The 21,997-nt window shown below is 46.6% G+C and overlaps 2 protein-coding genes across 2 annotated transcripts; one reads left to right on the forward strand and one right to left on the reverse strand.

Annotated features, from left to right (window-relative positions):
* Positions 1-1,618: 1,618 nt before the first annotated feature.
* Positions 1,619-2,590, forward strand: LOC137157804 (olfactory receptor 14A16-like). The gene has a single exon (XM_067555213.1). It carries the CDS (start codon positions 1,619-1,621, stop codon positions 2,588-2,590), a length of 972 nt encoding a protein of 323 aa, XP_067411314.1.
* Positions 2,591-16,051: 13,461 nt separating this feature from the next.
* LOC137157803 (olfactory receptor 13G1-like) lies at positions 16,052-19,591 on the reverse strand. Its single transcript, XM_067555212.1, has 2 exons — positions 18,682-19,591; positions 16,052-16,134 (listed from the first exon to the last, which is right to left on the reverse strand). The coding sequence occupies exons 1-2, from the start codon at positions 19,589-19,591 to the stop codon at positions 16,052-16,054; spliced, it is 993 nt and encodes a 330-aa protein (XP_067411313.1).
* Positions 19,592-21,997: the final 2,406 nt, after the last annotated feature.

Genomic DNA, 21,997 nt, shown 5'->3' on the forward strand with positions numbered 1-21,997 from the left:
ATTAAGACGATGAATATGAATTGCTATATGAACTCATTAAGACTTTTACTCTCAGTTTAATCAGATACCTACTGCTGATTGGAATTTTTCCACCCTTCAGGAAAATGTTGACTTCTCACTGAGAACCCAAAATCCTTTCCTTTTTCTTTTATGTTTTGGCAACTGAAAACTTTCTGCCGAAAACTGGAGGGTTTTTTTTTAAATCACAAAACCAAAAACGTTTTGTTTTTGAGTTTTCAGTTTCTTTACAAAACAATCCCAAAATATTGGAGAAAAGCAGACAGATTCTGAGATTTGTTGTTTAGCTGAAAACTTAATCTCCATTAAAAACAATGCAATGAAAATTTCCAACCAGCCTTAAACTTTAAATAAAATTGGGGAGCGTTAAGATTTCTTGAATCCAAATCCATTTATTCTGTTACATCTGTGTGATTTCTCTTTCAAAGGGATAGTTGGCAAAAGCTAACAATTGAATAACTAGTAAAATTGATAGAGCACAAAGAATATTTTATACAGACTAGCCCCTTTAAACTCTGGGTTAGAGCGGAACCAAGCAGCAAACGCCTGTCTATCCTGACCCCTTTCAAGAACAAATAGGAGCTCATGGGGAAGAGAATTACCTCTTGGTTGAGCTCCAGACTGTTGCTGGCTGAGCATAAATGGGTGTGCAGAACGTACACATAACAAAATATGGGGTGATGTTTCCAAAGGTATTTAAGCACCAAGTGAGGTTATCAGAAGCACCTAGAAGCGTAAACTTCATTGATTTCAAGGGTTGTTCAGTGAATAGATGGTTCTGAAAATCCCACTAGGGGCCACAATACATTTTAAATTATGGACCAGGGCCCCTAACCAAAAAATCTTGAAGGCCTAGTTGATAAGGCAGAGAAAGGGAGGGAGGGGAACAGTCACCCAGAGGGGAAATGACTGGCCCAAGGTCACAGAGCAGATCACTGGCAGGAACAAGAACAGAGCACAAGTGTCCTGGCAACCACTGCACCACACAGCACAGAGTAAACAATGCAACATAGCGGTAATGGAGGGATGAGATTGGCCCATTGTCACACGCTGGCAGAAGTGCAGCTGGGATTTGGTGCCATAAATCAGTTGTGAAGCAGGCAGCAGCCGTCTAGGCACAGAGCTGGGGGGAGAAAAGCTGCAACTTACCATGCTGGAGGAGTCCACATCATGTTGCCCTGCAGCGTGGGAATCAGGCTGTGCTGGCGTTTTAGTCTATCAGCTTCATGGCCAAGGTGTGAGGTTGGTGATGGTCGCCACGGAAGGCCCTTCTTTGCGAGGATTGTTGGATTTGGATTTTACTTTGTTCCATCCTTCGCTCTGCTTTTGAACAAGCCACTCCTTGAGACTCAGCCTCAGTAACAAAGCTCCATTGATTTTAAAGGAGCCGATCCAATGTACACCAGTGTGATAACACGCTGGATTGATTGTCAACGTGAGGAGCACTAACAACACCTAGTCATTGTAAATGACAAGTGCTCTGCACCTTTGCCATTCATACAATCAGATCTCAGGGAAAGGGGAATCCGGGCCATTCCCTCTGTAGCTCTAATCCTAACCATCGCCCGTCTCATTCCCTCCACAGCCATCACACAATGGAATGAGGAAGAAAATGTCCAACCGAACCACCATAACCGAGTTCCTTCTCCTGGGATTCTCCGACGTTCGGGAGCTGCAGATTTTACACTTTGTGGTTTTTCTAGTGCTTTACCTGGCATCCTTGGTGGGGAACCTTCTCATTGTCACAGCCATAGCCCTCGACCATCATCTTCACACCCCCATGTACTTCTTCTTGATGAATCTGTCGATCCTAGATCTGGGCTCCATCTCGGTCACCATCCCCAAATCCATGGTCAATTCCCTCATGAACACCAGGTCCATTTCTTACTCCGGATGTGTCACCCAAGTCTTTTTTTTCTTATTCTTTGTTTCAGCAAATTTGGCCTTATTGACCATCATGGCATACGATCGATATGTCGCCATCTGCCAACCACTGCACTATGAGATGGTGATGAACAGGCGAGCTTGTGTCCAAATGGCCGCCACTGCCTGGATCAGTGGCATTCTCAACTCTGCGCTGCACACTGGGAACACTTTCACAATCTTCTTCTGTGGAGGCAACAAGGTGGATCAGTTCTTCTGTGAAGTCCCCCAGCTCCTCAAGCTGGCCTGCTCTGACTCTTACCTCAGTGAAGTTGGAGTTATTGTCTTTAGTGTGTGCTTAGCCTTAAGCTGCTTTGTTTTCATAACTATCTCGTATGTTCAGATCTTCACCACAGTGCTGAGAATCCCCTGTGAGCAGGGCCGGCATAAAGCCTTCTCCACCTGCCTCCCTCACCTCACTGTGTTCTCCTTGTTCCTTTGCACTTCCACTTTTGCCTACCTGAAGCCCACCTCCGGCTCAGCCTCAGGTCTGAATCTCTTAGTGGCTGTTCTCTATTCCGTGTTGCCACCGATGATGAATCCCATCATCTACAGCATGAGGAACAAGGAGATCAATGGTGCATTGAGTAAATGGATGTGCTGGAGGTTATTCAGCAAGAATAAAATGTCCATATGTCTCCTTCGGTAGCAATTTCATTCAGTGTTTCTTTATAAATATAATCATCTGATCACATTATTCTCTCCATCAGAGCATACTGTGCAATCTGTCGATGAAGAATTGGGTTTTAACACTAGTAAAAATCCAGGAAAACATAACTCAAGAAAAAAGTAATTACTATAGGTTTACATTAATGCAATTAAGACTGAAATCTATCTTTCTATTTATCTCTCTATATCTCTCTATCCCCATACACCCACCTCCCTCTCTCTCTCTCTCTCTCTATCTAAGTACTGCTACCCAACACCATAGTATCTGATCACCTTGCTCATGCTAACCATAGCAAAATTATTTGTGTGGTCTGTGGCTCTTCTTAATTTTAAGGATAAAAACTCTGACAGAGATATGAGCACATTTGTTCTTTGTGTTTTTTGTTCGTTAGTCACTGTTTTAATTTATCTTTCCTTAGTTGTTTGTTATTTTTCTTTGTATCTGTGTTCCAGGAGGGTTTGGAAGGGGGAAGGCCTGGAGAGATGATCAGAGTTTGCTTAGACAGGATTTTCAATATTTGACTTCTCTTGAGGGTGCCCATATGTCTTCTCTTTAATGGGGTTTTCTGAGAGAGCTGTAGGATTTCTCCCCACAATGATAAAAGGGTGCAAAAGAGTTTTCTTCATGGCCAGGTTCCTCCTGAAATGATTATACTATTGGGATATTATTGTGTTATTGATGATGTGTTGAGGGACAAAGAAACTCAGGTGGTGTCTATTTATTATTTTAACCTTCATTGAATATGTCAAAGCTGTATGCAGTGGATCTCTGTCAGTCCCAGGATATTCGAGTGACAAGGTGGGTGAGGTAATATCTTTTATTGGACCAACTTCTGCTGATGAGAGAGATTAGCTTTTGAGCTACACAGAACTCTTCTTTCCCAGACCCTACCAGCTCTGTGTGGCTCAAAAGCTCATCTCTCTCATCTAGAGAAACTGGTCCAATAAAAGATTTTACTTCACCCACATTCTCTATGTAAAGCTGTGTCAGTCTGGCTATGGTGGAAAGTCTGCTTTGGAGAGAAACTTTTCCCAGTGTTTTAAAAAGAAACTCTAACTCATAGAATTATGGAATCATAGAATCTTAGGGTTGGAAGGGACCTCAGGAGGTCATCTAGTCCTACCCCCTGCTCAAAGCAGGACCAATCCCAACTAAATCATCCCAGCCAGTGCTTTGTCCAGCCGGGCCTTAAAAACCTCTAAGGATGGAGATTCCACCACTCGGCGTAATGAGACCAAATTTGGATGCCATGGAAGTCACTGGGGTTTAGCACCTCACTTCAAAGTGATTAGGATTTGGCCAATAGCCTATATACACAAATCATCCAGATTTGGCTGAGAGATCCCTGGAAAAAGTGTGATGGAGATGTATATCACCATCTAGATCACCACCAACGTAGACTAGACCCACTGCAATTATCAGTTTAATACTGATGAGGTTCTGGCCCAAAGTCTCTGCACTCAGTAAAGACCTAAACCCTGGTGTAAGTTACTTGACTGGGATCATTTTGTTCTAGCCTGGGTATAGGTGGAAAAGTGCCATCACACGCTCTGATCTGTTATTCCTTACACCATCATGAGTCAATCTACTCACTTCCAAGCTGAGAAAGGGTCTCAGCAGTTGGTCTCTTAGTAGTATTAGGATACCATCTTTGTGCATGGCTGTGTACATTGCATATATGACAGAGAAAGCAGGTGATTAGACAGAGACACGGGCAGATAGGACCATTCCTTGTCCTAACACACAACCTCATAATGATAGATTTCTATTTGATTGTGGCTTATGTTAGCTCGGCAGCTAGATAACAATTATTCTATGCAAATGATTGTCCTTCTTTTCCTGTTACTGATTGTCTGTGTTCAGATCATGATTTTCTTATAAGTACTCCTTATTAAATATTATTTAATGAGGATTTTTTATGACAATATCTTATTCCATCGCTCATTTACAAAGAGCTCATCATAAGGACTCGGTGTTTGAACTTTAAGCTGTTTACACTAGATACATTTTAAATATCCTCTGGTTTGCTTCTCTAAATAAATGGAAGTATCACACTCAGGTTCCTGGAAAATCCAGGGGCCAATTCTCAACGGGGTTAATTTGTCCTAGCTCTATTGACGTCAATAGATCTCTGACAATTTACACGTAATTTGTACGATGTGGTGCAAACTCCTGTGATTGCAAATTTAACACTAACTTTGCGTATTATGTGAAAAGGCCCTGATCTCAAAAGCCACTTCAGCCCATTCTTCACTTTAAACATCAGATTGGCCCCATTCAAGGTTTAAAGATGAACTCATGCTTAAATCCCAGCTGATTATGGGTTAGGGTCATGGATACGGTTTAAGGCTAACACCAAACTGGTATCAGAAGCTGACACCATCCCCATTTCTCTCCTTTCCCAGTCAAATAAAACTACAATTGGTGCACTGGAAATACTCTCTCCATCTGTGGTCTGAATTCTTTACATAAAATAACAAGTTTATCACAAAGGTAGAATCTCTGGACTTTCTTCTGCAGACTCACCAGCCCAATATGGCCCTTCATCCCCAACCTCCTGGAGGTCCCCCTCACCAGCAACGTCATCCCCAAGATGTTGACCAATGTGGCAAGCAATCGGGAGGCCAGTTCCTTCCTAGTTTCCACACCCAACCCTACTTCTGTTTCCTGATGGGCTTCATGGACTTCTTCCACCTCATTGTCATGTCCTTCAACTGCTATGTGATCATCCAGGAAAGGACATAGAAACTGCTGCTTCTCCCTTCCCCCCGTGCATAGATTCTCAGTCCTTGGTGTTGCTTAGAAGATGGATTCCAAGGGAGAGCCTTGAGACAAAGGCACCTCAGCTTTTCACAAGTTTCCCCAACACCCCCTGGGGTCGGATGATCGTCCCTGTCCAGCCAGGGGCATGATTTCTTCCACTTGAGCCAAAGTGCTCACTGGTGCTTAGGCCAGTCCATTGTTCCTGTATGCAGGACTCTGCGGGGCGTGGAAACAGCTTTGTGCTTGTCTGCATCTGTTCAAACCACGTGAGACACACATGTGGGGATATGACACAGCAGAATTTCATGTCTGTGCACATGTGTGACACTGCAGGGAACATGCTACCACAACAATGATGTTCAGGATGCCACGAGCGTTCCAGGAACACCTCACCTGGCACACTTTGTATCATACAATGCACAGTTACACTGTAAGGATGAACATGAGTGATACACAAATCACAACATAAGGGTGTGCATGGGGTGCAGCATGTCACAGCTTTTACCGTGTACCAGATGGTTCGACCGAAATATCTCCATCCCTTACATTGTCATGCTGAAGGGCCAGTGTGCCCTCGCTGTCTTTGGGGTGTTCTGGTCCCTTTCGGGAACATGCTTGCGTGAGTGCTCTGTTCCCAGAACTTCTTTCCATGCGTGTGTTTTACTAGCTCTGTTCTTGCCCCTGACTGTGAGTCTGCTAGCGTTCACAGCCTGACTCCTGCTCACTTTGCTAACTAATCATGGCAACATTATATTCCTGTGTTACAGACCACACGCCATTCCCACAGCCAGGGACAGAACCCAGCAGTCCCTGTCTCCCCGCTGGGTCTACCCCAGTAGAACCCTTGTGGTTTATGTTGGATGCTCTTAAAAACTTCAGCGTTTCAGCTAGTCACTGTCAGGGGTAAGGAAGAAAGTTGCCTTCCCCCCAACCCCAACAACATCCTGTGTTTAGGGAGATGGGGGTTGTTTGTGTTGTTGTTGTCTTGTTCTGAAGCAGTGGGACGGCCCCGGCTGGAGATAGGACAGTGTGTGGGGTGGGCCAGGGCTCGGAGGTGGCACCAAGTCAAACACTCAGGTGCTCGACTGGCTGCGTCTTGCTCACATGCTCCGGGTCTAACTTTCCCCCAGCTCAGACTGGCAGTGAGCTGGGATTTTTCAGCCTTCCTCTGCAGCCTGTGGTGGGGGTCAGTTGCCAGGACTAGCTGGCTGTATCTCCTTTAATCCTTTCCCTGCCATTTCGGGGGCCTTGGGGACTGGTGCAGAGCAGTCCCTGCTATTCTCCACCCACGGCACAGAACAATTTAGCTTCCTGAGGTTTGTAATACCCTTGGTCTAATTTCAGTTGCTAAGGGCTGGCCTCAGATATACAGACGTTGAGACTAGATGAGCTGCTGGTCTCTTCTGGGGACCCACTGCCCTCTGAGAGCTGGAAAAAGAATCCAGGAGTACTGGCTCCCAGTCCAGCCCTCTGACAACTAGACCTCACTCCCCCTGCCTGTGCTGTGTCAACCCTTGGCATTGACGGAAGCTGTTGGTTGTCCCTCCTGTATCTTTCATGGGAGTTAAAGTCACTTACTTAACCATGGAGACCAGACTGCAAATCCCCTGGGGAACTAGCTTGTTTTGATGTCTGAACGTTTCTCGCTCTGGGTATTGATAATTTGGGGCCGCTGGCGGAGTCAATTACAGAGCTGAGCGGAGTTTGCTGCTGGGTCTCGCTTGAAAAATTGGAGCCAGGCACTTCAAAGCAGAAGTTATCTCATCTCCTGAGGGAGCTGAGGGCAGATCCCAGGACTAGGAGCGAGGGGCCGGGCGGAGGGCGGAGATGAGTCTCCAGGGTCCGGTCAGCTCTTGGTCTCCGGCGATGAGCAGAGTTATTGAGTCTCAGGTTCCCATGGACCCCTGTGTGGTAATCGGTGTGTTGGTCACCGATGTTTATCAGTGTTGGCTGCGTGCGTGTGTCCCTGTGTAGATGCTGTCCCAGCTCTGCGCAGGAAACTGAGACGGCTCTCACGATCGAATGAGTCGACACGACCACAGATTAGCTGAGTAACGAAGGCGCCCAGGCCAGGTTTACTGCGTGCGACACAATGAGAAATGACTTACAGAGTATCTCTGGGTCAGTTTCATATTGGAGGCGTTACAATGGTCTCGGCCCAATGGCGGGATTTTCCGTTATCCCCTAGACCGGATGCCGGTATTCCCTCTGACACTCTCTTTTATACACTGTTACATACACTTTCGGTCTGCCCCCTTTCACGGAGGTAGTTGCCACCCTCCTGACATAGTCTAATACCACCTTTTTCCGTTGATTGGCTGATTTGGGCACCGCCACTCCATGTATCATTTCTACCCATCAAAGTGTCATTTCAGAGAGTTAGTATCTTGGTACCTCTTATACCTACTACATATTTTAGTAATATTTTGGCAGCCTTACAACCTTGCAGAATCAGCACGTTCCTATACCAGTCTCAGTAAACTTGAGTGACCCCTTATACTTCTGTTCACTTGGTTTTTTCCATTTAGGCCTTAGCCTGTTTTACAGGCCTTAAGCTGTCACTTCTTACTACACCCTGCTCTGCTGAGAACGACCCCACTCATTACACACAGGACCCACTGCGCAGAGCAGGCGGCCACCACGACCGCCCTGGGGTGACAGGGCAGGACAGGGAAGAGGTGCAGAGGGGCCTGGATGCGCTTGGGAGGGGTCTCCTCATCCCAGTGAGATTTCCTCTTACTCAGGGTCAGCCCTTGGTTGGTTGAGGGGGGCGCCAGGGAGCAGAGCCCACCAGCCCCTCTCTGCAGGGGGACAGCCCTGTTCTGAGATCCCCCTACATGCCACGCAGCAGAGATGCCCTAAGTCCCTCACCGTAGGAGGGATCGCCCCGTGTATGAACCCACAGCACAGCTACCCCAGCCACAGGCTTCACCCCCATTTCAGCCATCGTCATACCCAGTCACACCTCACAGTGCAACCAGCCAGACCCCCGACCCAGCCAGGCCACTGTCCCCCACTTCGTCCAGCCCCCCCAGCCAGGCCCCTGAAGCCACTGTCCCCTCCCCTAGCCAGTCTCTTCATGCCCAATCTGGCCAGACCCCCAGCCAGGCCCCTTAACCAATCTGTCCAGCCCCCCCATATAGGCCTTACACTCTCACTCCACCCAGCCCCCACCCAGGCTGGCCACTTACCCCCATTTTTTCCAGCTCCCCCAAACCAGGCCCTACATCCCCCCTCTGTCCAGCACCCCCGTCCCTATCCAGGCCCTTCACTCCAACTCTGTCCAGCCCCTACAACCGGACCCCTCACCCCCACTCCATCCAGGCCCCCAAACCAGGCCCTACATCCCCCCTCTGTCCAGCACCCCCGTCCCTATCCAGGCCCTTCACTCCAACTCTGTCCAGCCCCTACAACCGGACCCCTCACCCCCACTCCATCCAGGCCCCCAGCCCCACTCTGTGCTGTCCCCAGCCAGGCTCTTCACCCCAACTCCATAACACCCTCTCACCCCCACTCCATCCACCCCTCCTCCAGCAAGGTCCCTGAACTCCACTCTGTCTAGCCCCCACAGCCAGGCCTCTCACCCCCACACCATCCAGCCCCACAACTGGACCCCTCCCCGCCATTCCTTACAGCTCCCCAGTCTGGCTTGTCACCCCAACTTCATCCAGCACCCCCAGCCTACCCTGTTACCCCACCCCTCCATCCAGCACCCCTGGCCCCCCTCCCGTCCCCTCTCCACCACTCCAGCCAGCCCCCAGGAGATTGCCCTGCTTATTTTAGCAAAAGCGAGAAAAGCTGAATTTTCAGTGGCGATTTTTTCCACTTTTCCAATTTTCACCGTCATCCGTTGGGTTTGGCCCAGTGAGGGGCTAGAGGCTGAGCAGAGCGGGGACAGGGCCCAGCCGGGGAACAGTTTGGCCTCAAGAAGCAGGGAAACGTTTGACCTTCTAGCTCATTAATAAGGATGTTTAACGAGGGGCTGGCTGAGTACAGGCCCCACACAATGGTTTTGCCTAGACAGGGTTTTGCCCTTCCCTTGGCTTGGCAAAGGAGAAGCACATCATCCCCCCACGGCGCATTGTCTACACTTCGCCCGGGTTCACAAAGCATCTTCTCCCTTCAACCCCATGTGCACAGCAGAGGTGAGATGCAGCCAGCTCTGGGGTGGGGCAGTGGGGTGACAGCCACAGAGATGGCTCGCCCGGCACCGAGGGGTGAGGTGCGCCCCTGCTGCTGCCTGCTGGGATGAATGGACCCAGCTCAGAGGGTGAAGAGAGTGAGAGAGCCCCCCACCTCCTAGAAGACAGAGCACGGCCTTAGTACTGCAAGCCCCGCGCTGGGATTCACCGTGTGCCCGGGGGTTAGGGCTAGGGCTATCAATGCAGCTCATCTTGACACCCCCCACGTCCTGGGGGACAGTGTGTGTTGTGGGAGGGCTGTGGGAGGGGGGGACGGACTCTGTGGATGGCTGTGGGTGAGAAAGGACAACGTGGGGGAGCTGTGTGTATGTGTGAGGGGAAATCTGTGTGGGGTGTGTGTCTTGGTGCTCTGTGGAAGGCTGGAGTGGGGGGCTCTCCCTGGCACTCCCCTGGGTGACCGCAGAGCATTCAGGCATCAGATCCAGATCTGGCTGCTCCTACACACCCAGAGACCATGTCACAGGGACCCAGCAGCTCAGAGAGTAGATATCTGCGCCCCCTCGTCCAGCTCCCTTTATAGCAGAGACGGAGGGATGCGGCTGAATTCACACAGCCAGGTGGGTTTTCACACACAACTGCCTCTCGCTGCAATTCTTCCCTGGCTGCTGCGCTCTTCTGCCACCCGCCCCTCCCTGCCCCAGCCACTAACCAGGCCATGCACCAATTCCGGCAGGAAATTAGCAGGAGGTTTCTTACCATCAGAGCAGGAAGGTTCTGCAAGAGCCTCCCAGTCAGAGCTCCGGGCGAGCAGTTTAAAGAGAGAAGTGGAGAAATGTCTGAGTGGGATTGTAGGAGGTGGTTGTTTGTGATGGTGGGGGCAGTAAAAGTAAAACGTTCCTAAAGCTCATGCTTCAGGGTTTCAGATGGCCATCGGCAGGGGTCAGGAAGGGATTTCCATCCCACCTCCCCACCTCTTCTCCACTTCAGTGCAGGTGTTAGAGCTTTCAGTAAGCATCTCCCAGCCCTCCCTGTAATGCCCCAGTAAAACCAGAGAAGACCATACTTTACAGCCTCCCCCATGTCAGCCAGTATAACTCAAGCTGTGAATTTAAATTGATAAAGTTAAAGGAAAGCAAAAAGCGAGGTGGATGTTCTTAATTCAGTTTAAACCAGATTATTCTGGTTTAGTTTAATTCAATTAGGAATAGGTTTTAGTTGACCTGAAATCAGCTTCTTTGAGACCAAAGTAAGTTTGTCCACACACTGGTTTAATTATGTCACTTTAATAGCCAGGTCAAGTTCTGCCAGTTGCTAAGACCTAAATTGTTAAGAGAGGAACATTTTCATACTGTCCTTCAGCAAAAAGCAGATTTATGTTTCAGACGGACAGGCAGACAGCTCGGTAAATGTAAGAAGTGACGGTGAGGATAGATCGTTAGATGCACAGATCGAGATGGCCAGTGCTTAATTTCTAATGAAAGAGGTGTCAGGATACAAAAAAAATTTTGGGTGGGCTTTTTTTTCCCTAAAAATCCTTTTCCATAGTTATTTAATAGGGTTATAGGTTTGCTAATTGCTTGGATTAGAAGGTTCTTGTCCCTGAATCAGGCTCCAGAAGAATTATATAAGGACCTCTGGGGTGTACAACAGGAAGGTTCTTAGTGATTACCAAATTTGTATAATTTTATAAGTTTTATTAAGATAACATAAAATGATAGACAAATAACTGATATAGAGAAAATGAACAATCAAATGGATAATACAATCTTAATTTTAAAGACTCATATGATATATATATATTTCTATGATATGCTTTGGATTAATATACTCATGCCCTGGTTAAGAGAGATTTTTGGTTCCTCAACTTTTGAGTAGAGGGGTGGAATAGGCAATGCTCGAGAGCTAAGAACTATAAGACTAAGACTAACGCTACAAATAAGACTAAGTATAAAATGAAGAAGAAAATCTTAACACTAACTAAAGGAACTTCACGCAGGAGTAGCTGACAGTAGATCACCCCAAATAGCACGATTTTCCCCTTCTTATACCCTAAAAATATGGGTCCTCCTTCTAAGTCCATACTCGGATTTTCTACCCCCAAATTATTGGGGTACGCATACTCTATAGGCCGTCAGGTTCATGATATTAATGTAATTCACTTCCCTTTTCAGTAAAATTCCATTACTTCACCTTTTGATGCCTGACATCAACAGTTTCAACATCTAGGCCAAAGGTCCCGAGCATGTCTGCTAACTGCTAAATCATCTATGGAAAACATGACCATATATGTCTTGTTTTTGCTATATGTCAACACTTTCAACACTAGTTCCCGAATATGTGTTTAATAACTACGTAACTGTCATACAGGATGTGGCCTGTAAGGTACCTTGCATTACAGCAAAAATATATATAAATTTATAACTCTATTATAATCACGCAATCATAAGAAAAGATATATATCTCTATATAATGCAAGCAAGCAGTCTAGTTTTATAAGCTACAATATCTGGGGATGGAAAGGAAATTTCCCCCAGGGCAGTTTGGCAGAGACCCTGGGGGATTTTCACCTTCCTCTGCAGCATGTGGCATGGGTCACTTGCTGGTGGATTTTCTGAACCTTGAAGTCATGATTTGAGGACTTCAATAACTCAGTCATAGGTCAGAGGTCTATTGCTGGAGTGAGTGGGTGAGGTTCTGTGGCCTGTGTTATGCAGGAGGTCAGACTAAATGATCATAATGATCCCTTTTGACCTTAAAGTCTATGAGAATCTGAAATGGAGTAGATAAATCTGACCAAGATTGCAACAGACAAGATCCATTCCTGGGCTGAAGAAGGCAAAATATATAACTCAGTGAAAAGACCTGGGCTTAGTACACACTTACTGGGAAATTTGGCGTCAGTCGATGGGAGTTACGCAAGCTACGCAGAGTAGCTTGTGTAACTGCCGTCGACTTCCTACCTTCCCTTTAGTGCACTGTATCCACTGCGCTGTGCCGATGGGAAATGTTTTCCCCGCGATACAGCGCTACGCCTTTTGAGGAGGTGGTTTAATTGAATGCACTTCCGGATCGATTGAGCAGGTCTTCACTGCCGCTCAATCAACCCGGCAAGATGGATCTGAAGGTGCAAATTTGCTGCTGTCAGTGTGTTCATACCCCTGATCATTGACCTGTCCATGGTGATTCTCTATGTAGCATTTTAATATTTTGACTCACATTTCCCTTATAATGAAAGAAAAACAAATAAAAGCATCTCACTTATTTGTTGTTTATCTGTCTTTCTTTTTTTTTCAGTTAGTGCACTCTCCCATTATCTGCAGTGATGTGCATTCATTTTCAGACAGCTGTAGTGGCAACAGAGAAGTCAACACTGACCAACGGTCAACAGGGAAAACAAGATGACATGCACAACTCAAACATACTATCTTTCCTCTATTCTGCAAATAGCAATCCACCAGCTGAAAAGAGAGTCTACTTCAGCAAGCATTTAGCAGATGGCATGTGGGTTTTGCTCCCCCACTCCAGGAAGGATGTGGACAAATTGGAGAGAGTCCAGCGGAGGGCAATGAAAATGATTAGGGGGCTGGAGCACATGACTTATGAGGAGAGGCTGAAGGAACTGGGCTTGTTTAGTCTGCAGAAGAGAAGAGTGAGGGGGGGGATTTGATAGGAGCCTTTAACTACCTGAAACGGGGTTCCAGGGAGGATGAAGCTAGGCTGTTCTCAATGGTAGTAGATGACAGAACAAGGAGCAATGGTCTCAAGTTGCAGTGGGGGAGGTCTAGACTGGATATTAGGAAAAACGTTTTCACTAGGAGGGTGGTGAAGCACTGGAATGGGTTACCTAGGGAGGTGGTGGAATCTCCATCTTTAGATGTTTTTAAGGCCCCACTTGACAAAAGGCCCTGGTTGGGATGATTTAGTTGGGGTTGGTCCTGCTTTGAGCAGGGGGTTGGACTAGCTGACCTCCTGGGTCCCTTCCAACCGTCATCTTCTCTGATTCTATGAAAATCTCAGCTGTAATATTTAAACCATCGGGGCACTCAGGGAACCTCTTCCACTTTCTGGCTTGCTGGCATCAGTTTTTGTTCTGATACAGATAGATCTTTGAGACAAGGAGCAGGGACACCTTAGTTGATGCCTACAGACATGGTGGGACACAAGGAGGCCTTGCTTAGGGCTGCATTTGCTTTTTGCAGTTATCTGACAATTTTAGAAGGAGGTCACTAGAACGGGGGCCAAATTGAATTCAAGTGGGCTTTAGGGTGAAAAGTTTCAAAAGCGTGCAAGTGACGTAGTACTGAAAGTTGATGAGACTCTTAAATCACTTATGGCCAGATTCTTTAATCTATTTAGGTGCACAGGGACAGACTTGTAAAGGTATTTAGGCACCCTGTGGAAAAGCATCAGCTGCTCCAGGCCCCTAATCATTTTCATTGCCTTCTGCTAGACTCTCTCCAATTTTTCCCCATCCTTCCTCTGGTGGGGGGCCCAAAACTGGACACAAAACTGGCAGAGGACAGAACAAGGAGCAATGGTCTCAAGTTGCAGTGGGGGAGGTCTGTGACTGTAACACTCTGCTAAGTGCAGCAGAGGCAAGGGGATAGACTGTACCAAGCGCTGTCTCAGGCTCTGGTAGCTGATCAGAGAAGAGGCAATGAAGAGTTTGTCCATCATGTGTAAAGTGCTTGACGTTAAGGATGCTGCTGTTTCTACACATCTGATCACAGATCTGCAGTGACAGATCCCCAGCGTGAAGCAATGCTGATCAGTGGCATTTGAAATACGTTAATTTCATTGACTCTCACTTAGGATAAAAATAATAATCAGTTAAAAAGCCCTGCTTCATTGTATGTTCCTTAAAATAATCTCCGTTAGCAACACTAAAAAGAAATCTCTTCGACTGGCCGTGCAGCACCCGTGGCTCTATAGGGATTTACGGGAGGACACACAGGTTGTTTTAACTTCTCGTGTCTTAATCTGCACTCTGAGAAACGTTCCATCCCGCTGAGACCTGGGCAGTGCCTGGAGATCTGACAAACCTCTCAAAATATTAAGGGTCAGCAGCAGAAACAAAGTTACTTGTCGTATGAATAGGTCCCATGACAGGCCATTAGAATGGAAACGTTGTTGGGAAATGCAGGTCTCGGCAGCAGTCCCACTGGGACTGATTAGGAAAGAAAGTCGGAGGCATGGATTAAAGTGAGACAAAGGAAAGGGAGGGTTTGTTCCTATGTCAAGTAGGCACCTGATGTGTAAAGGGAAAGGAGTCACACCAGTTATGCCAGCTGCTGTGAAAGGCGATCCTTCATTCATAAATTTCACCAAATCCCCTCATCGGGTTTGGAAAATCTCAACCTTCGTTCCAGTGGGCCAGATCCCCGGCTGGCACAAATCAGCCTTTGCGCCAGTGCAGTCAGTGGGGTCATATCCCCAGCTGGTGTAAATCAGCTGTAGCTACACTGGAACCAATGGGCCAAACACCAGCTAATATCAACCAGGCGTAGCGACACTGGAGTAAATGATACAGAGTCCCAGCTGGTGTAAATTAGCTGTAGCTACATTGGAGTGAATGGGTCAGATCCCCAGCTGGTGTAAATCAGCCATAGCACCACTGCAGCCTATGGGCCAAACCCCAGCATAGCACCCTTAAATCAGCTATAGCACCACTGCAGCCTATGGCCCAAACCCCAGATCCTTGGATAAATGGTCCAGATCTGCAACTGGTGTAAATCAGCCGCAGCTCCATTTGAGTCACTGAGGCAGATCGCCAGCTGGTGTAAATTGTCTGGAGCTCCATTGGAGTCCATGGGCCAGATTCCCAGCTGGTGTAAACGAACCATAGATCCACTGGAGTCAATGAACTACTCAGCTGGTGTAAATGGGAAAAGTCATGGATTCCTAGATTCCAAGGCCAGAAGGGACCGTTAGATCATCTAGTCTGAGCTCCTCTATAACACAGGCCATTCAACGTCACCCAAGTGCCCCTGTGCTGAGACTTTAGTTAGACTAAAACTTGACAGTTCTCAGGAGACTTTGATGCTTCCCGGGGTACCCAGGGCAATGAGGCACCTCTCTGCCACCTGCCCTGAGCGTGTCTCTACCAGCTGGGGTCAGCTCCCCGACTCCACCAGCCATGGGCAACACAAGCCACTCCTCTCTCAGCCTACCCAGGCTCTGCTGTCCCTCTGCAGGCCAGCAATAGGCACCCTCCAAGCATCTCCCAGCCACTGGTGCACTGTGCGTGTGCTGTATTCACAGGTTCCTTGCTCCCAAATGAAAACACTGCAGCTTTCTCATTACACCTTCCCTCAATCTCTCTGCTGAAAACACAGCACTGAGATGTGTTGATAGTGAACACAAATAAACATTTATTTAACAAAGCATAGAGATGTGACACCAAGTAGAAATATTGGAAACATACAGTTACATATAAAATAAAATCACAACCCACATTCTAGACCCTAGACTTACTTAACAAGACACTCTCATCTGTAATAAAGTATTGCCCACCAGGTAGGCTGTGGTCACTTTGTCATGAGAAAGCTTGCCCCTCGGTGAAAGACACCGTGTCATTCTCCTCGTAGACCAGACTAATTCTTTGATCTTCGTCATAGTCTGCAGAAGAGAAGAGTGAGGGGTGAATTGATAGCAGCCTCCAACTACCTGAAAGGGGGTTCCAGGGAGGATGGAGCTAGGCTGTTCTCAGTGGTAGTAGATGACAGAACTAGGAGCAATGGTCTCAAGTTGCAGTGGGGGAGGTCTAGGTTGGATATTAAGAAACACTCTTTCACTAGGAGGGTGGTGAAGCACTGGAATGGGTTACCTAGGAAGGTGGTGGAATCTCCATCCTTTGAGGTTTTCAAGGCCCAGCTTGACAAAGCCCTGGCTGGCATGATTTAGTCGGGGTTGGTCCTGTTTAGAGCAGGGGGTGCGACTAGATGACCTCCTGAGGTCCCTTCCAACCCTCATCTTCTATGATTCTATGAACAAGCCACTCTGCTGCTGATGCTGCATATTTTGCCCTCTCTTGTCAATGTTGTGGTCTTCATTAGCTCTGTAGGGAAATAGACTTGTACTGTGAGGCATACAGTAGACAATGAACAAACGTAAAGGCCAGAACAGAGCCTGTGAAAGGAATGTGACTTGTCCTTGGTCTGCCTTGAACATCAAGGCTTTAAGAACATTTCCAATATAGACTTTTTAAGAAATGTTAAGAACTTTAAGAATAATTCCCAATATAGCTTCTTTGCTTCTTAAGTATTACCCGTACATTCAGTTCACAATGGGTATGATTACCAGTGCAGTACTGGCTCACTGTAGAGACCTTACGTATCAACCTTTTGTGAATTATTGCCTGTATACTGATTTAGGCTATCCCTGTAAAATTATATGCCCCCCAGTGCTTTCAGCCCCTTGGCATGAAGGTTCTTGGGTGACTAAACTACGTGGCCAAGGCAGTGAACAGCAAAGACCAAGTTGCCCTCCAGTGCCCGAGGCCCCTGAGATGGGAGGGAATTGATTAGGTCAGATGTGCCCAGATGATCCCAGCCGGCGATCCACACCCAATGTGGCAGAGATGGAGAAAACTCCCACAGGCCCATTCCTGTTTGACCTCAGGGAAAACTCCTTCCCCACCCCAAATCTGGAGATCAGTTTGACCCTGAGAAAGTGAGCAAAACATGGCATCTAGAAAGAGGCTTCTCTGGAACAAGCTGCCTAGGGATGCCATGGGATCTTCTTGGCTGGAGGTTTCCAAAAAGAGGCTGGCTAGCCATCTGTCTTGGATGGTTTAGGCACAACAAATCTTGAATCTTTGCGGAAAGGTTAGATTTAATGACCCTTGAGGTCCCTTTTAACCCTATGGTTCTATAATTCTCTGTACAGCCTCAGAGCTATGCTCCACCCTGTTTCCATCTGTGGTCAATCTCTGATTCTTCAGAGTAAGGCAAGCAAACAACATCCCAGAACACCTCTGAACTACTGTGCAGTGGGGGAGAGGAAAAATTGTGCTTGGCCCCTTCAGGCAACTGGCTGAGGCCACGAAACCTGAGACTGAATTAGAGTTATCTGCTTAATACAGCACGGCAAAGAATTGTGAACGTGCTGAGGGCAATTCAGAGCTTCCTATGTTGTTCATGACTCGTGAAGGAAGAGGACGAATGGGGGACTCAGACTCACAGACCCCCAATGTCAGATGGGATCCTTGTAACCATCTGACCCAATCCTCGCACACACCAGCCATTGACTTTCTCCCAGAAGCTGGTCTGAAAAAAAAAATCCCTCCTACTTTCTGTTTTACCTCAGTTTTTATAATGTAGCTTAACCAATCATTTCTTTAACAATATTACAAGATGATTCTTTAACCATTCATAACATATTGTAACACAATTCTTTAACCAGTTATGTCCAACCACCTTAACTGATCACACTTAGTTATGCAACAGACAGAAACAATCAAAGAACCAGACAGAAATCATTCCAAATAGATCATAGAGAATTGGGTACCATAAAGACGAAACAATGAGGAGTGTAGATTTTACAACCACAACTGTTGATAAGTAATTATTTTGCCAGACAGAATGCTATCAAATCAAGTTTCCTTTAAACATTCTAGGAATGTTTCTGTATCTGGAGGTGTTAGACTGGTTCACCATCTTAACAGCCGGGTATTAGATGTTATGCTGGAATGTGCGTATGTGACTGCACGCTTCCCAGCTTATGGCCACTACTCCTGCATATGAGCCAAAGTACCAGACCTCCAACTGTCACAGTGAGAGAAGGCCCGTGGTTTTGATTCTTTGTTTTATACCCCTATAACCATCTAAATGATAAGGATATACTTACAAAATATGGGCCTTTACAGGCAGGCCTGAATATCTATATTCTATATACTAACAGATAGATAGATGTTCAATGTTGTTGTAGATGAGTTGGTCCCAGGATATTAGAGACAAAGTGAGTGAAGACCAATTTCTGTTGGTGAGAAAGATAAGCTTTTGAGCTACATGGAGCTGGAGAAGATCTCTGTATAGCTTAGAAGCTTGTCTCTCTCACCAGAAGAAGTTGGTCCAATAAAAGATTTTACCTCACCCACCTTGTCTCTCAGACAGATAACTAGATAGATGGATAGATGTTATTGTCTTTGAAAAATCCCAAGTCTACTTCTCAGTTTCCTGAGGGCCTCTTTAACCTCCTTGTTTCTTAGAGAGTATATGATAGGGTTGAGGGCTGGAGTTATAACCGAATATAGGACAGTGGTCACTTTGTCTCTGTCGGGAGAGGAGGCTGAGGAGGGATGGATGTAGGAGTAAATGACTGTGGAGTAGTAAAAACTGACCACTATGAGGTGGGAGGAGCAGGTGGAGAAGGCTTTCTTCTTGCCTTCTGTGGAGTGGATTTTCAGGATAGTTCTTAGGATGAAGTAATAGGACATTACAGTGATTCCACAGCTCCCCATCCCGAAGACCGTATCAGCCAGAAAAGTTAGGGTTTTGTTGAGGCTGGTGTCTGAACAGGAGAGTTTTAACACATGTGGCAATTCACAGAAGAAATGGTTGATGACGTTTGAGCAGCAGAAGGACAACTGGAGCAAAAATCCTGCATGGACCGCGGAAATGGCCATCCTGACTGTCCATACACCAGCGATTAACCCAACACAAACCCCCTTCCTCATGATGAGGGTGTAATGCAAAGGGTGGCAGATAGCAGCATAGCGGTCGAAAGCCATGGCAGCAAGGACCAGAACTTCACTTGCCAGAGTCCAGGTGAAGAGATAGATCTGTGCAATGCAACCCAAGAAGGCAATGGTCTTCCTGTGCTCCAGAAGGTTGTGCAACATTTTGGGGACGGACGCTGAGATGGATAAAATGTTTATCAAGGACAAGTTGATGAGCAAGAAATACATAGGGGTGTGGAGGCAGCTGCTGGCAGTAACTGTGAGGATGAGGAGGATGTTTCCAGCTAGTGCTGCCATGTAGATGAAGGTGAATACCATAAAGAGGAACATCTGGTGTTCAGGGCGGCTGGACAGACCCACCAAGATGAATTCAGTGACAGAGGATTGGTTCTTCATTCCTGAATCTCCACTACTCCTCTTCTGTCAACATAAATCAACTCACTTGGTCAGTTACTCCGACTTAGGCTATGTCTACACTTACCTCGGCTATTTGGCGGCAGTCAACCGGAGTTACGCAAAGTCCGCAAAATACTTACGTAACTCCTGTCAACTTCTGTGCTTCTCTTCTGCGCGCCATCTTCACTGCACTGCGCCGACAGAAACCGCGATCCCATCCACGCAACACTACGCCACTTGAGAAGGTGGTCTTAGTACGTCGACTTCTGGATCGACTGAGTGGGTCTTCACTGACCGCTCAGTCGATCCAGATAACGACTTTGCCGCCGTCAGTGTAGACATAGCCTAAGTGTAGCTCTAAGTCAGTGGCCCAGAAGGCAATGTAAAGACATGGATCTGCACTATCTGTGGATCTAGTCCATGGACTCCAATGAAGCTATGTCAGTTTACACCAGCTGGGCATCTAGCTAACTGATTTCAATTCAGATACACCAATTCAGACCCGCTGGGCATCTGACCCAGTGACTTTGAAGGACTGAGTGTAAGTTAAAAGTAACTCCAGTGAAATGAATGGAGTTGCACTAGTGTGAAATTAGCAGAGGGGAGATGAGAACAAGGCCCATTACACTGCAAATTTTAAAAGTAGCCACATCACAATGAAGGGACTAGAGCAGGTGTAAAGTAGCATCTTGTGGAGCAGATTAATAGATTCCAAGTCCAGCAGGGAGTTCTGTGGTCATATAGTCTGACCTCCTGTATAACAGAGGTGGTAGAACTCCCCAAAATAATTCCTATAGCAAAACTTTTAGGGGAAAAAAATCTTGATTTAAAAATTATCAGCAATGGAGAATCCACCCTGACCCTTGTTAAATTGTTCCTATGGTTAATTGTCTTTATTGTAAAAAAACTTTTCTCCTTTTTTTCCCTCGCTGTCTGTTTTCAGCCAGTGATCTCTGTCCACTTCAGTGTGGGGTAATTAATGATTTACACCGGGATGAGTAAGAGAGAAAATCAGGCCCCATGTAATTGAGAAGGGTTTATAACAATATTTATTCTAAATAAATCACTTATTAAAGCTAGAGATATAAGTTAGAATTCTTGAGGGAGTCTAAGGAGTGAGGCACCAAATCCAATTGACAAGAAATCCCAGTCAATACAAATAGACTCCTATCTATCTATCTATCTATCATTTATTTTATTAAAAATGGGTCTGAATAAGTATAGAATCATAGAATCATAGAATTGGAAGGGTCCTCAGGTGGTCATCTAGTCCAGCCCCCTGCTCAAAGCAGGACTAACCAGGACTAACCTTAGCTAAATAATCCCAGCCAGGGCTTTCTCAAACCACAGCTTAAAAACCTCTAAAGATGGAGATTCCACCACCTCCCTAGGTAACCCATTCCAGTGCTTCACCACCCTCCTAATGAAAAACTTTTTCCTAATATCCAACCTAGACTCCCCCACTGCAACTTGAGACCGTTGCTCCTTGTTCTGTCATCTGCCACCACTGAGAACAGCCTAGCTCCATCCTCCCTGGGACCCCCTTTCAGGTAGTTAAAGGCTGCTATCAAATCCCCCCTCATTCTTCTCTTCTGCAGACTGAACAAGCCCAGTTCCCTGAGCCTCTCCTCATAAGTCTTGTGCTCCAGCCCCCTAATCATTTTGGTTGCCCTCCGCTGGACTCTCTCCAACTTCTCCACATCCTTTTTATAGTGAGGGGTCCAAAACTGGACTCAATACTCCAAATGCGGCCTCACCAATGCCGAATAGAGGGGAATAATCACTTCCCGCGTCCTGCTGGCAATGCTCCTACTAATGCAGCCCAATATGCTATTAGCCTTCTTGACAACCAGGGCACACTGCTGACTCATATCCAGCTTCTTATCCACTGTTACCCCCAGGTCCTTTTCTGCAGAACTGCTTCCTAGCTCGTCGGTCCCCAGTCTGTAGCTGTGCATGGGATTCTTCCGTCCTAAGTAGAGGACTCTGCACTTTTCTTTGTTGAACCTTGTCAGATTTCTTTTGGCCCAATCCTCCAGTTTGTTTAGGTCCTTCTGTATCTTATCCCTATCTTCCAGGGTATCTACCACTCCCCCCAGCTTAGTGTCATCTGCAAACTTGCTGAGGGTGCAATCTAGCCCATCCTCCAGATCATTAATGAAGATGTTGAACAAAACCATCCCCAGGACCGACCCCTGGGGACCTCCCCTTGTGACCGACTGCCAGCTAGACATCATAATCATAATTGATTATTTTATCATATTTTATCTTATTTCATATTCAAGTATTTTGTAAAAAAATTTGTCACTGTTTACATTACATCTCAAATTTGATTGCAAACTTTTGAGGATACAGACAATAGATCATGAATCTTCAACCCCTCCCATCAGTATTACAATATTTTAA

This window comes from Emydura macquarii, unplaced genomic scaffold, assembly GCF_026122565.2.
Source record: "Emydura macquarii macquarii isolate MOO-44397 ecotype Brisbane River unplaced genomic scaffold, CSIRO-AGI_Emac_v2 contig_1571, whole genome shotgun sequence".
Classification (NCBI taxonomy): Eukaryota; Metazoa; Chordata; order Testudines; family Chelidae; genus Emydura; species Emydura macquarii.

Excerpts from the sequence above, each read along its gene's own strand:
- LOC137157804 (XM_067555213.1), top strand. The coding sequence starts at position 1,619 with ATGAGGAAGAAAATGTCCAACCGAACCACCATAACCGAGTTCCTTCTC.
- LOC137157803 (XM_067555212.1), bottom strand. The coding sequence starts at position 19,591 with ATGAAGAACCAATCCTCTGTCACTGAATTCATCTTGGTGGGTCTGTCC. Across the intron at positions 16,135-18,681 it reads GGCCCTCAGGAAACTGAGAA|ACTATGACGAAGATCAAAGA; the intron begins GTAGACTTGGGA and ends TCTCTTCTGCAG.